The 14,670-nt window shown below is 53.5% G+C and overlaps 5 protein-coding genes across 5 annotated transcripts; 3 read left to right on the top strand and 2 right to left on the bottom strand.

Moving 5' to 3' along the window:
- Nucleotides 1-3,637: 3,637 nt before the first annotated feature.
- PUNSTDRAFT_56266 (uncharacterized protein) lies at nucleotides 3,638-4,435 on the top strand (the record flags this gene model as incomplete). Its single annotated transcript, XM_007378037.1, has 1 exon — nucleotides 3,638-4,435. A coding segment is annotated over one exon (798 nt), but the record flags the coding sequence as incomplete, so codon positions are not given.
- A 464-nt stretch (nucleotides 4,436-4,899) lies between these two features.
- PUNSTDRAFT_21766 (uncharacterized protein) lies at nucleotides 4,900-7,263 on the top strand (the record flags this gene model as incomplete). Its single annotated transcript, XM_007378038.1, has 4 exons — nucleotides 4,900-6,313; nucleotides 6,467-6,795; nucleotides 6,859-7,009; nucleotides 7,064-7,263. Coding segments are annotated over 4 exons (2,094 nt in total), but the record flags the coding sequence as incomplete, so codon positions are not given.
- A 1,291-nt stretch (nucleotides 7,264-8,554) lies between these two features.
- On the top strand, nucleotides 8,555-8,882 carry PUNSTDRAFT_128872 (uncharacterized protein; the record flags this gene model as incomplete). Its single annotated transcript, XM_007378039.1, has 3 exons — nucleotides 8,555-8,645; nucleotides 8,711-8,791; nucleotides 8,851-8,882. The coding sequence occupies 3 exons, from the start codon at nucleotides 8,555-8,557 to the stop codon at nucleotides 8,880-8,882; spliced, it is 204 nt and encodes a 67-aa protein (XP_007378101.1).
- Nucleotides 8,883-9,070: 188 nt separating this feature from the next.
- PUNSTDRAFT_48256 (uncharacterized protein) lies at nucleotides 9,071-12,540 on the bottom strand (the record flags this gene model as incomplete). The annotated part of the gene is made up of 20 exons (XM_007378040.1): nucleotides 9,071-9,330; nucleotides 9,383-9,442; nucleotides 9,496-9,591; nucleotides 9,648-9,671; nucleotides 9,727-9,823; nucleotides 9,879-10,088; nucleotides 10,145-10,306; nucleotides 10,362-10,408; nucleotides 10,462-10,499; nucleotides 10,557-10,687; nucleotides 10,741-10,800; nucleotides 10,852-10,872; nucleotides 10,929-10,995; nucleotides 11,049-11,122; nucleotides 11,180-11,481; nucleotides 11,544-11,641; nucleotides 11,705-11,849; nucleotides 11,914-11,940; nucleotides 11,997-12,120; nucleotides 12,179-12,540. The coding sequence occupies 20 exons, from the start codon at nucleotides 12,538-12,540 to the stop codon at nucleotides 9,295-9,297; spliced, it is 2,181 nt and encodes a 726-aa protein (XP_007378102.1). The 3' UTR covers nucleotides 9,071-9,294.
- Nucleotides 12,541-12,888: 348 nt separating this feature from the next.
- PUNSTDRAFT_128874 (acid protease) lies at nucleotides 12,889-14,377 on the bottom strand (the record flags this gene model as incomplete). Its single annotated transcript, XM_007378041.1, has 7 exons — nucleotides 12,889-12,902; nucleotides 12,957-13,051; nucleotides 13,112-13,580; nucleotides 13,632-13,682; nucleotides 13,740-14,046; nucleotides 14,096-14,121; nucleotides 14,173-14,377. The coding sequence occupies 7 exons, from the start codon at nucleotides 14,375-14,377 to the stop codon at nucleotides 12,889-12,891; spliced, it is 1,167 nt and encodes a 388-aa protein (XP_007378103.1).
- Nucleotides 14,378-14,670: the final 293 nt, after the last annotated feature.

Consider the following 14,670-nt stretch of genomic DNA (forward strand, 5'->3'; position numbering starts at 1 on the left):
ACAATCCGGAGGAGTAGGGGGTGCCGAGCGAAGAAGGCCTGTCCCGTAGGTCCGGAGGAATATGGAGCCGGGTTAAGAGGCCTGTCCTAAGGTACTACATTAGCCCCATGGTGTAGTGGTTGAAATCGTCCCTGACTGATAAGCTGTGTGAAGGAGAGTAAACTAATAGGCCCTGGTTCCATTCCCCCTCTAGGTAAACATTCTGCATTTAAATGGCTCAGCGGTGCGGAGTACATCACTGTAGCGCAGGTTCAATAGATGCTCGCGTTCGAACCGCGAGCCATGCATTTTAATATGTAGCTAATGTAGTAGACAAGGCTCTGCGATAAGTTTTCGACGTGACCGATACCGTCGACTTTTTCCACCGCACCTATATCCGCTGCATTGGAACATTCCTGCCAATCCAAGATGGACATCATGGACCTGTGTACCGACATTCTCTTGGAGGACTGGATTGGGAAAGGTCACACATACAAAAATACACCCGCAGCCGTCTGGGAGGCATGCGACAGGGAGCTCGACATTCCACTGCAATACAAGGATTGGCTGCCTATGCCAGACTTACCTGTCAAGGACTTCATCAAGCTCACTCTCCCCCCTATCTCGACGGATCTGGTCGTTCCGGCTGTCAACAATTGGTTCAGTATGGACATGCCGTCAAACCGTCTGTCGTCACTCCGTCACCGGATGATCCCGCCGGCACACATCGTTCAGAAGCTTCAAGGCATTGTGGGCCAGAACATCCTGGATGGGGCAAAATCAGTCGTCGACCCACGCTTTAACCAAGGGCAAGACCGCTTACCATTTTGGATCCTGAAGTTTTGGATTGAAGTCTCCGAAGCCACCCGTGCCCAGGACATGTGGAAGACGTCGTGGAACTGGTTGACACGAGAGACATGTGGAGCTGACCCCGAACAACGTGCAGAATGCGAACGTGCAATCACATTCTTCTCCCGTGTTGGTTGGAGGAGCCCAGTCATTGCCCCAGGCGCGCCGTCGTGCATGACAACCATGGAGTTCACTCGTATCCTCGGCGAGAACTGGCTATCCGGACAGATCATCGACATGATGATGCAGCAAATTTCGATGGATTCCCGAGGGCGCGAAGGACCTACTCTTGAATATGCCGTTGGCGACCTCATCGTCCAAGAGGAGATTCAGAAGTTTACTTCTGTCAAGGGCTCACGCCACACCCCGAAGCTCACTCGTTACGAAAAGCGTGTCGCCACAGAGGGGCTCCAACGTTTATACTTTCCGGTCAATGTCCATGGCAACCACTGGGTCGCAATGTGTATCGACTTCGTACATCAGTCTGTCGGTTATGGTGAGTGATGGAATGTATCATCGGTTTCGCCAGACTCACCATTCTGTAGGCGACTCCTTGCCACAGCTTCATGGCCCTCTGAAGTCGGAGATACTTGCTTGCCAGAAGTATATCCGCGAACGATTTGGCTCGTGCAATGTCAGCCATGTATGGAAAATCGATCACGGCACTCAGACAGGTACCTATGAATGTGGGTTTGTGACAGCGAATACAATCGCGCACGCAGTCCTCGGAGAGACTCTATGGATGCCGGCAACACGTAGTGCATGGCAGGTTCGGTGGTTCAACACGCTTGTTGAGGCACATATGTCGATCAAGGTGAGGGGGACTACATCATGTACCGCTCAGCACCTATTCACCACTTATGCACGCAGAACATACCAGACGATCCTTCATTGTCGCACGAGTCCCACCCGCAAACGTCTGCGTACATCTTCCCCATCCATCCTGTAGCACCACTGCCTCCGTCGGACGAGTCCACTCCCGTGGATATCAGAAGTTCCGAAGGCGAGCCGTCTCTGAGCCACGCAGACGGGACCAAGAATTCCGGCATCCCTGCGGACATGAACGATACGTGTTGTGACGTGGCCGGTCTTCCTGCGAAAATGGGCGGGTGCACGGAGGGCGATACGTCGAGAGCCGGCCAGGCGAACACGGATGCGATGGACATCGACCACGGGGTGGGCAAGGTAACACACTCGAGCCATAACGATAAACTGGATGGCGGTGCTGTTAGAAAGAGTGCGCAAGGACCGGACACCGTATGCGCAGAGCCTCGTACCGGGGATCGACCTCCCGCAACCCCATACTTCTCCCACTCGCAAACGTCCGCGCTCGTCTGCCCCGTCCATATCGTAGCGCCGCTGCCTCTGTTGGACGAGTCCACTCCCGTGGAGACCAGAAGATCCGGAGGCAAGTCACCTCTGAGCTACGCAAACGGGAGCAAGGATTCCGACATCACTGCGGACATGAACGATACGTGTTGTGACGTGGCCGGTCTTCCTGCGAAAATGGACGGGTGCGTGGAGGGCGATACGTCGAGAGCTGGTCAGGCGAACACGGATGCGATGGACATCGACTGTGGGATGGGCGATGTAACACACTCAAGCCATAACGATATACTAGGCGGTGGTGCTGTCGGAAAGAGCGCGGAAGAGCCGGGCGTGAGCATGATTGCACAAAAGCGGATGCGAACTCTAGAATCGTGGTTCGGCAACAGGTCACACACAGGAAAAGAGGCAACAACTCACGCGTCTGCGTCAAATGATTCAAATAACATTTCCTTGCGGCCGGCGAAGAAAGTAAAGGGAACTGGGGATCAATCTTCGGGAGGCAGTGACTCAGCGAAGTCTGAGCGTGAACAGCGACGCGCACGCGACAACGGCACCTTCGTCGTCAATGATGTCCGGCTTGGAAAGTGGAAGGCGAAGATTGAATGTCTTGACCAGCACTACGAAATCATCACCCCTGGATTCGTTGTGAAGCACTCAGTATGCGGAAAGCCAGTGCACATGAAAGCTGTGATGAGAAGAGAAGGACAATTTATTTTCGCATTTTTCATTTCTAAATATGGACTTATCATTTTCCTTTTCCCACCTTTCCTTTTCCAAAGTCACGTGACCTTCAGTGGCAGCAGTACAGCATCATTGACACTGCCCTACACTGCCCCGCACTGCCTTGCACTGCCTTGCACAGCCTTGCACAGCCACCGGAGTTTTGTTCCGCTTACTCATGAACAATGACTCGTTATTCCTTCTAACTCCTTGATTCATAATCCTGACCCACCTAAGTGGGTCGGTCTTACTCATCCTTGTGCCCTGCATGTGATTCTCTTGTACTATTCTTGGACCATGGATTTGTGTATATAAGACCCCTGTAGCTCGCCCTAAGTCCCCATCTCGACCTCTTGTGTCTTGGGGACTTAGGTGAGTAACCGTCTCTGTACTAGATACTATGCTAACTTGTGTCTTGGGGACTTAGTGTGTGACCTTGAGTCCATTAGGTGCCTATTGCGTCGCTGTCGACCTCGTGTCCAGTGACCTTGAGTCGAGCTCAGCTCCTCTTCATCTGCGTGTACTCTTGCCTAAAGTAAGTGCCGACGACGTTGCTCTTCCGTCCGACTCTACCCGATTACTTGGACATTTCGGCTGTCTGAGTAGTTGGTAACCCCAACGGGCGTTCCCCTGCACGCCGCTCGTCACAAAAGCGGCGTACGACTTCTACACCTTCCGGGCGCACTGCACGAGTCAAGATCCGAAGGTCAGATGCAAAGGGCCCAATAATCCACTGTCGAAGACGCCGATGCTTGCTACGATGTCGGATCGTGGCATTTTCAGGTGGACGACCGACGACATAGATCCATCCCTTCGAGGTTTTGACAAAGCTGCACGAACTCAAGCTCCAGTGAGCGTTGCAGAGCTGGTGAAGCTTCCTTGCCCAGGCCTCACGAAGGCTGACGATCCACGTATCGAAGGATATTTGACACGTCCTAGTGGAGACGGAGGCGGATCGAGGTCATTAGCGGTTATTGCGAAGGAGCGATATGACAAACCGTTCCGTGCTCTTACTTCAACGGAGCAGGATGTTGTTCGTGATGTGCGTGGCCATGAAGAGCGTTGGAGAAATAAACGCGAACAAGGCCGCGTCTACCATGTCGAATGCAAGAAGAATGTCGAGAGCCCGGCCGACGGTGGTGCTGGCAAACGAGTGCTACCGTGTGAACGCTGCAACTCTCTCCTCAAAGACGGTCAATTCAGGCGTGCCATCAAAGTTCCAGTGCCCAACGACGCGAATTACAAGTATACAAACAAAAAGTACACACATGAAGGCCTTGTGTCCATATACGCACGAGTGAAGGGATTGCGTGAATTGATCGAGGATCCCGTACGTATTCATGATATTCTTTATTGTATCCTGGAGCTTACTCTCGTGTGTCAGGATTTGCATAAGAGCCCGTTCATCCAATTCGCACAGGGAGTAGCCGCAGGCAAGCCTGCATATCAGAATCATGAATTTTTCATGGGACTGGTGGATGTGTTTACGAGGAAGGTCGCACTGGAGGAAGAGGGCAAAAGCACAAGGAACTTTAAATATCCCCTCGCATACGACGAAGCATTCAATGCTCTCCGGATTCGTAGTCCGGAGGGTTTCCGGTTCCTTGGGAAAGAACTCAAAGCTAGGACAGAGCGTAGCTACCGGTTCGTTGGCACCTGCATCATAACAGATCGAGAAACTAATTGCGTCCTCAGAATGAAGGAGGCCCGTCAGCCGGCCTTCCCGATGTACATATGTGATCAGACGTTCGAACTTGTTCGAGCCCACCTCCAATCCTTGCAATACGAAGGTCCTGTAGCTTTGAGCTGCGATGACACGAAGCTTTTCCAGGATTGGCGCATATACTACGATGGGAAGCAAAAATCTTACTTCCTCGTTGGCGGCCTCGACGAGAAACCGATTCCCGTCGCTGATCCTGACCAGGTGCGAAGCATCATAGAAGACCAAGACTTGGTTAAGGCTTCAAAGGTTCGTTATGCATGCCGTTCTACAAAAACAGGAGTCTCATTCAGGTACTCTAGGTTCGGCTGTATACCTTGCAAATTCCCCTCCCCAAAGTCGCGTCCATCATCGTTGCGGCCATCCCCAACTCGGATTCCCTCACCGTCGAGCAGGGTTACACTCTCGCGATGCGTGTCTTGCACGGGCTTATCGACGTCAACATCGAGGTCGTCTCGTATGCGTGTGATGGAACCGAGACAGAGCGTGGTATTCAAGATATGATCACCGAGAGGGCGGAGGATGTACATGAGTGGGCCGTGAGTTCCAATGGCATCGCCGACGATTTTTGCATCAAAGTTCCCGTCATCCACGGGCAGCCCGTCGTAATGATCCAAGACTCGAAACACGCTCTCAAGACACTCCGCAACAATTTATTCTCGGGTGCACGCCTTCTCGTCTTTGGTGAACATGTCATCGGATACGATGCAATCCACGACATCGCGTTCCGCGATGGAAGTCCCTTATATCACCGCGATGTCATCCGGCTCGACCGACAAGATGATAACGCCGCTGCCCGACTCTTCTCCGCCTCCACTCTCTTGTTTATCATCAATAACACACCGGAGTACGTCGGTGAAGTTGTTTATCTCTTCGTCTTCGGCGAACTTGTCGACGCGATCCAAAATCGCTCCATCTCCCATGGCCAGCGTGCTCAGATGGCTCTTCGTGCATGGCATTTCCTCCGCCTTTGGACCTCATATCTTGACCTCGCCGGGTACGCTCATACAAAGTACTGCCTATCACGAGAGGCAATAGACATTGTGAAGAAGGTTGTTGAGGGTTACCTTGGACTTCTCCTCGTCCATCGCGAGAAAATATCGTTGGAACATTTTCCGTTTCTTCCTTGGCTCCATTCAAGTGAACCTTGCAAGCATGTATTCGCAGAGGCTCGGAAGATCGTCAAGGACTTCTCAATGCTCGAGTTCTACTACATGATCAAGAAGCTCCATGTGACAATCCGACAAGCAGTCGTGCGAGGACATTCCTCCGACCCAACCGCTCGAGCTCAAGGTTACTGCCACACGTACTTCGACACCACTAGCATCGACCTTCACGTTCTCGCCATCTTTCCATCCTTACAGGATCTCAACCGCATCACCTCCCTCGCCCGTTCAGAAGCTGAGAACCTCTGGTCGCTTCTCGGTGTTACGCCGACCTCCTTCCAGTCGGCCGCACTCTCCAGATCAACCGCGAGAACTTTGCCGAGTATCTCTAAATGGTACATTGACGAATCCGAAGACGATGACGGTATCAAGAGCGAAGAGAATGAGGAGGAAGAGGGTAGTCGCGCAAAGCTCCAAAAGCTCTTCGACCTTGACACGCGAGGAGAACTGAGACCACCGGGCGCAACGTATGCGCAAGATGCACACGTAGCACAGTTCGCGTTTGCTGCAACGGCTGTCGACTACGACGAGCTGGGCCGAATGTGCGTGAGTCTTCGAGCCTACATCGTGCCAACTGACATTCTTCGCAGTTTCGAACTTCCTGAATCGTCCACAGAAGAGCTTGCGACTATATCGGCCCAAGAACGCCACGACATCAAGGCCTCCATCGACTGTGCCAGGGCCGACATCTCAATCTCTGCAGTAAACCTTGAAGACCATGCCGTCGAGGGTCTTACATCGCTGGGTTTCGCTTCGTTCGACATGTCGGCACTGGTTTCGACTCGGAAGTCTCATGAGACTCACCAGGCAAAGCGAGGAGTACGCACCGCTGGTCCTCAGAGGAGCGAAGAGAATCCAGCGGACTTGGCCCGCCGTCAGTTGCTCCGGGGAATGCATGATGTCTTGAAGGAGCAGCAAGGCCGTGGCGTCGGCACTGGACAGGAACGTGCTGTGCGTTGGACAACACGAGATGAGCCGGCAACAGGGAATGCTGCAAATGCAGTGGTGACGGCTAATGCAGCCGCAAAGAAGGTGCGAGATTCTGTTGGACGGTTTTGGATGCATTCCACTAAGTGCGGTTGTACTTCTCCTTAGGCCCTCGTTAAACGACGCGCGGTATTCAGGAAGGCTAAAGTCTCGATTCTTGATGAATTGAGTAGCGCGAAAATGTCATCACTGACTCCATTACGTCGAGGCGAGTACGGGATCGTTCTCGCTTCCACGGGACATCTCATGATTGCCCGAGGTGAGTGTTTCCTGGTCCGATCAAGTTGCTCTGACCGGCTCGCCATTGCAACAGTGTTATTCATCTATTCGAAGAGCGCTGGCAAGAACGCCAAGCACGCCTCCGTCCCAGACACTCCCAACATCGGTGCTGTGTCGAATCTCGCCGTTCAGCTCTACGAACACCACTTCGGCAATCAGTTCCGGGCCATACACAGGTCGCTGGCCGACATCCAAACTCCCAAGTTCGCGCTTATACCACCAATCACCTTCCTTTGCCGGCTCGAAAGCAACAACGAGACATCGTTCCGCGGCCATGGTTCAACTCTCGAGCTCAGCGCGACATCATTCCAGCTGTTCGGCACGCTTTTGAACCAATCTGAAAGGTTGTCCATGGCCATCAAGTTCTCCCGGTCCCGCAAGTTCAACACTGCCCATCAGGCGGGCGACAATTCAGACTCGGAGTAACGAAGTTTCATTGCTAGTGTCGTTATTACATATGTAGTACACGCGGGTTTAGTCTATGAGTGATACAAGATGTGCTGAAGGCGAACAAACGCGAATCGAAGCGAAAACCCACCGGGGAAGGCGAAAACGAGATTTTCGGACGGTCTTCGAAGGCCTGTCCGTCAATCCGGAGGAAAATCGAGCAACTTGCTCGAGGCCTGTCCTAGTCCTGAGGAAAATCGGCTTCAGAGGGTGTCCTCAATCCGGAGGAAAACCGGTCGTCAGGCCGAACTTGGGGTCAGGCCTCAGACCGTACATTCAGGGGTCCTGTGTCATTACGCAGAGAATGCAAAGCGCAGTAGACACTACGATTATGTAAATGATACCGATAAGACCGAAACAGACTTCGGCGGCTCGGCCAACTGATACATCACACGTACAGAGTGATACCAGTACATCATGTAAGCGTTCTCACACCTACAGTGTCACGCTGCTGCGTCCCATCTAAAACTAGCGCTCGTCCGTCCGATATTCGCGGATTATCACGCTTTATCACGCTTTATCACGCTTTTGTAACGTTTTGGCTGGGGTCACACTTCTGTCACTGTGACGAGGCCCATGCGCAAAAACCAACTCCCTCCTTCGGGGGAGTCGGAAAAAAAACCTGCATGAAACTTTGACCGTTGTCAGAGTTACTCACAGTATCGCAATCTTCGACGATACCTTCGAGGACGAGCTCCTCGAGCATGCCCGACTCGATACCATTCACCCCGGTACATCCAACCAACTTCAACGTGTGGACGGCCAAAGGTTTCTTCGACGCTTGTCTCAACTGACATGAGGCGTGCCCTGGTAGTTGCGTAAAAACGACTTGTCTAGTGCTCGGGTCGCTCATTCTAAGTGACCATGTACAATGGTGTATGGAGCACGTCATAGAGAACATCCACAAGGGATCCTGATCTCCGAGGTAGATGATTGCTGCATACCTGAGGGGGGTATCGGCGAAAAAGGCGCGGTAAAAGCCAAATTGCGGTGTACGGAAGCAGCAAGGATCAACTGGAAGCAGCCGCGGGGGAGCATGCCGCCTCCTACGTGTGGACGCTGGGGAGAGTTCCAGAGAATGAATTTTGAGGCGGAGAATATGGAAGGGGAGCTGGAACAATTGATCTGGAATCACATTTTGCCGCTCCAGATTCCTGCTGGGATCCTCAGTACGTCCTCGCCTTCATTATCTGCGCCAAGGGTTTACGTAGGGCTGAGCGAAAACTACACCCAGCGGACGAGGGTGATACCTGGGGTCACTTCAAAGTCAACGGCAAGAAGATGGAAGGACTATGGGCTCAGCTCGAGTTGAGAGGTATGGCTTTTGTGGGCCCTCATGTGCTTCGATGATTCTAATCCGATACCCTTTGTTAGCTCACGAATGTGTTTCCTCGGATTCGGGCTAGGGACATTTAACTGAGCTCATGCATCATCCGGACGCTCGCGACTCCTCTCTGCGCTCTCCCCCGGCTTCATCATTGCATTATATTGAGCGTTCGGTTGTCATGAATCGTATTAAGGTTCGCTGCTGAGTGTATGGACACGAAGCGACCAGCATGGGGCTTGTCTTTTTGATTTTTTATTCAACATCTAGGTCCGCGAACCGGCCAACTGCGAGATGCTGAAACTACGAGGGCAACATGAAACCTGACTGATGTGGCCGTCGCCGTGCACGTTCACAGCGAGAATCACGCCTCAATAAGCCCACAAATGGTGCGCGGAAACAATCTTCCATTTGACTGAGAGTAGAATACAACAGCAGCGCAACGCAAACGCAAGAAGATGGCTTTGCGCCCATCCGCAAGTCTAGTAGCGTTGTCATGGCTTCGTCTTGATATTGCTGACAATAAGACTCTGCCAGGCCGTTCAACATCAATTCCGCGAGCGATGTGCGAATAAGGCACACCTTGTACGCTTGCACGTCGCCCTTGAACTTCGTAACCGCGCCATCACCACATACCCATAACTGCAAATCCACCAGTCAGCACATCGGCACTGAAGCAGGGAAAACCCGCCTACCTCTTTACCGACGCTGGTGATGAATCGCTCATCGTGAGAGATGAGGATGACACCGCCGTTCCAGGTGTTAAGGGCCGCCATGAGGGCATCCAAACCCTGGCAAGTCATCAGAAAACTAGGAGCACCGACGATATATACGCGCAGAAACTCACCTCCATATCGAGATGGTTTGTAGGCTAGGTTTGACGTCAGTCACGCACAAGTTTGCTGCAATTTTGTTCGAGGACGTACCTCGTCCAACAATAACACATGCGGGTTTTGCAAAGACAGCGCTGCGAATGCGACACGGGATTTCTGACCTCCCGATAGCGTTCCAATAAGTTGTAATCTACGTGAGAGCACCATCAGGCGACTTCTCATCCATGTCGCGAATGTTCACTCACCCAGTCATACCACTGATTTGGAAGTTGCCAAGGTGTTGTCTGTACTCCTGTTCGCTCTTCCCGGGGAAGCGGGAGGCGAGGAGGGAAACCGGCGTGAGCGTTGGGTCGAGGGTATCGACGTGGTGTTGAGCGAAGTAGCCGATGCGCAGCCGGCCGTTACGATTGACCTGTCCAGAGAGCGGTTGCAGCTCGCCGATGAGGAGCTTGATCCTGTCGTCCAGACGGATCAACCGGATGAAGTGCAAGGGTAGAAAGACGGAACGTACAATGTAGACTTGCCTGCACCGTTTGCGCCGACGACGGCCATACGCGAGTCAAGGCCGACGTCAAAGTCGATGTCTTTGAGGATGATCTTATCCGGACTGTAACCGAAGGAAACCTTGGAAAGTTGTAATAGCGGCGGTGAAATCTTCTCCGCCTCGGCGAATCTATCGACTGTCATGAGGCACTGCTGACGAACTCCATCGAATGACATCGGCTTACTTGAACTTCTCGGTCTCCTCGGCCTCTGGTGGCGTCAACTCCGGTAACTAAGATGTGGTTAAGTCATATCGAACAACGTGTAGACATCCGGGAGTCGAACCTTTTCCAAGATCTTGATCTTCGACTGGGCTTGGGCAGCTAAACCCGGAGAGTTAGCCAGGCGGTAAAGTCATTCGTGGATGGGCGAGAACGTACCCCTATTGGCGTTGTATCTCCACCTATCGATGAAAGCCTGCAGATGTTTCCTGTACTCCATCTGAGTATCGTACTCCTTTCGCAGATTGCGATCCCGCTCCGATTTGGTCGAGTAAAACTGAGTGAAATTGCTACAGGTCATGCATCAGCCTACACATTCGCTGTCACGCCGCGTAATGCTCACCCTTTGTAATAATCGAGGCGACCAGAATGTTGGTGTATGATATCCGTCGCAACGGCGTCCCTGCAGCCATTTCTCAGTACGTGGACAGTCAACTGGTGACGAACTTCTTACAAGAATGCACGATCGTGAGATCTGTGCCGAAAGCCAGCGTTCAGTACGGCAGGAGGCGCAGGGTATGTTCTACTTACACGACGAGAAGTGTACCAGGCCAGGTTTGGAGGTAGTCCTCTAGCCACGCCAGCGCGTTCAAATCGACTGGAAGACAACATAAACGGTCGTGGAGTGACGAATGCAAGATGGTGACGTACTGTGATTGGAAGGCTCATCGAGCAGCAGCAACGAGGGCTTGACGAACAGCGCCCGCGCGAGCGCAAGCCGCATACTATCCAGGGATCGTCAGCTTCTCCGGACATATTCTCCGGACTTGATAGCCATTCACCGCCAACCACCACTGAAGCTCCTCGTCGGTCTCTTCTGATCCTCCTCGCTGAAACCCAATCCGGCGAGCAAGGCGGCCGCCCGCGCGGGACCACTCTCTGCTTCCATCTCCGCCAGCCTCTGGTGCACCTCCGCCAGCCTCGTCGATGCCTCTTCGCGCGCATCTTCGAATCGCTTGTCGTCGCCCTCGCCTTCCAGCTCTGCGAGTTTAGAATTGAGGATGGCTTCTTCGTGGAGGAGATGGTCCCGCCATACGTCGGCCTTGAGAACGGAGTCGAGTGCGGTGGTATCGTCGCCAACGATCTGGAGTGAAGGCGATCAGAGGGTGGAAGTGGTCAAAAAAGGGCGCATATATGCGAACCAACCTCCTGTTCGACGAAGAGGATTGTAATGTGAGATGGAATGGGAACTTCACGCATAGCTATATGTCGAAGTAGGGTCGACTTTCCGACACCGTTGCGACCTTTGAGCGGGTATTAGTCGATCGCGCCTTCACATCGGAACACCGATAGAAGACAAAGCGCACCAATAAGACCATATCGCCTTCCATGAGCCAATGTAAGACTTGCGCCGGACAGAATACGGTTCGAACCAAAGCTGACGTCGATAGAGGGAAGGTGGATATCCTTGCTCTTGTTCTTCGAGCCAGCGCTTGCTTCGAGGGGGTTGATCTAATCACATTGTTTTAAGAGCGACTTAGTAGGCTTTTCATATACTTCCTAGGAGACTGCTCACCTTCATAAACATTTCCTCGTATGATTGCTGCATTTCGTCGTCAGCATCAGCATACCGGTAGACACTGACATGAGAGATCTGACCTGGTTCTTCGCCTGCTGCACCAGCTTAGAGCCCTCGTACAAGCTCTTCTTGGCCCTCTTCTCGATTTTCGCCTTGAGTTTGGCCTCTTGCTTCTCCAACTTCTTGACATCGACACGAGAAGCCCTGTATATCAATGACACTTAGAACAGCTCCTCACGGAAATGCTTCTCTTCACACTCACTTTCCTTTGTTGATCGATTCAAGATCCACGCCCTCGTTGAAAGCGAGGGTATTGCTCATAGCGCCCGTCTTGCTCATGTCCATCACCTTGTCCAGCTTCGTCAACCCCGTGGCTCCCTTAATCTTCTTCCTTTCCCGCTCCTCCAGCATGTCCGCCAGCAATGTCTGCAGCTTCGCCATGAGGTTTTGCAACACGTCTTCGCGGCCCCGAGCGACTGACTCCAGTATGTACCGCGCGACGGCCAGGACGTCCTCATCTTCGCCGGCGTCATCTACGAGGTACCCGGACAGGTATTGTACAATTATTTCCTCTGTTCCCGGGAAAGCATTGCGGATCTCTTCTGCTATGTCGGCGGAAAGCATGGCGAAAGCAGAGCGCGAGATCTGAGATATTCTCGTGGCTGTGCCCTCCCCCCCTCTCTGTCTGCAAGAGTTTCTCTCCAAGCTTTCGACGGGAATCAGACGACCAACGAGCGCAGAAGATGGACAGTCCGGTCGCGTCTAACCATGTAGAAGACTCCGCTTCATGGGCTCGACAACGATATCATCATATCTTTCAGCACACATATCTGGCCACCCCTGCTGTCGCTGGAGTTTCTGCTGCTAATGTTACATTTTCCATTGTTGCACGTCTATATGTCGTAGGTATCGCGTGCACGCAAACACATCGCCAACGATTCGCCCACTGCTCCGTATACAGAGCACCTTTGCTCAGACAGACGTGACTATGGTCATAGATCAGAATCAGGGCGAGAGGCAGGAGTACGAAGGCGACCCACCGGCTGGAGCGAATCCCATTCGCTGATTCCCAACATCCCAGACGGAGAACCAATGTTTCAGCAAACTGCCGCCCACGAGTGTCAGGCCCTCGGACCTGTGTCAGAACCAGGTAAGATCCAATCAGATCGACGACGAACTGGCGGAGGTTACCCACACATTGATCAAGGTCTGGCATATCGTCGGGTCCTGCTCGAACGGGCCCACCGAAAGCTCGCTGCTTGGTATCGTCAAGTTGAACGCCTTCCCGCTCTGAGCCGTGAACGCGATGTCGATGCTCGCCGGCAGCTTTCCCACCTCCGAACACGGGATTCCGAACGTGCCCGGGAGCGCTGCGAATGGCTTGATATTCGGAGAGATCAGGGAGTGGATCGCGGTCGCGGTCGCGTTGTCGAAGAGGATGTTTGGCGTGCCACTGTCGAAGATGATCGTGCGCGCCTTCTTGAGCTGCGACGTCGACTTTCCGTTGACAAACATGCCCGGGGACGCAAGGCGCCAGGTGCCACTCGCGGGTGTCGGGAGGGAGGCGAAAGTGAGCGAACCGGTGAACTTAGTCGTGTCCACGCTGCCGAAGGTGAGCGCGGCGTGGCCCTCGGCGGCGGGCGTCAAGAAGAGGGTGAAGAACTCTGGCGGCGCAGGTCAGTGGGACGCCTTTCAGGATCGGGTTGAGACCTCACGAGAGCCTGTGGGCAGCTGGGTAACGAAGCTGTTTCCCCTCGCGGACATGCCTACGATGACGCGGGTTCAACTTTCAGTTGCCAATTCAAACGGAGCTGAGTGCGCACCCAGGATTCCATCGAAGGGGTCATCAGCAAACGATGCTGTTTGGTCCGTGATCAACCCCATCTGCACGCGCTGAACGCTCAGCCCTACGACAGAGACGGTATCCTCTCCTCCATGAAGAGTCAACACGCAGTTGTTGTTGATAACCGGCGTAACGCCGATGCATGTCGCAAACGGCGCTACGGAAGTTGTACCGAGGTCGACGAACGTGGACGATGCTGCCGGGTTGAACTGGCGTTGTTTTGCGCATGGGGAACCGCACGCCGTGCTCGGGATCTCGAGGCCGCCACTTCCGGTATCGAAGACAACCTGGTGGGGATGATCAGGGTGCGTCATAGTTTGCCTGCGATGTGCGTACATTAAACGTCTGTGGAGGCGTTCCAACTAACCGTTTTCAGTCTCCGAGCTGACAGATGAACATAGATCCACGCTCACCGGAGATATTCCCGAACCATTGCAAGTCCGTGCCATCGAAATCATCACCTAACGGGTCCGTCCTGTTCGTGCTTTGCCGCTTCGTCAGCTTCGACGTCTTGCGCGACCTCAGTTCGATCGTATGGTGCACGTCGGACGCAGCCGCCGCCGTCGAGACGAGCAATGCGCACGAGAACCAGCGGGCGGCCGAAGCGAGTCGTGCCATCGTCGTCTAGCAGGCAAGACGTCGTGAGGTTGCGCGCCTCTTGACGAGCTCAGAGATTTAAGCAGGGTCGCATGGGGCTGAAGGCTCTTCCTCATTTCGACCGACTCGAGGATACCTGGTCCCATGTGCACGAGGTGGGAAGCTAGCTCAAGTTAGCAGCGCACCGCACGACGAGGAAGGACATACGCATGACGAGGAAGACGATGCCCACGCAGTCCGCAGCAACAGCGAGCAGTGAACGTCCAGTACCAGCAGTTCTCCTCCTCCGTGTAGATATCGTGCGGTATCCTCGG

Source organism: Punctularia strigosozonata (genome assembly GCF_000264995.1).
Source record: "Punctularia strigosozonata HHB-11173 SS5 unplaced genomic scaffold PUNSTscaffold_1, whole genome shotgun sequence".
Classification (NCBI taxonomy): domain Eukaryota; kingdom Fungi; phylum Basidiomycota; class Agaricomycetes; order Corticiales; family Punctulariaceae; genus Punctularia; species Punctularia strigosozonata.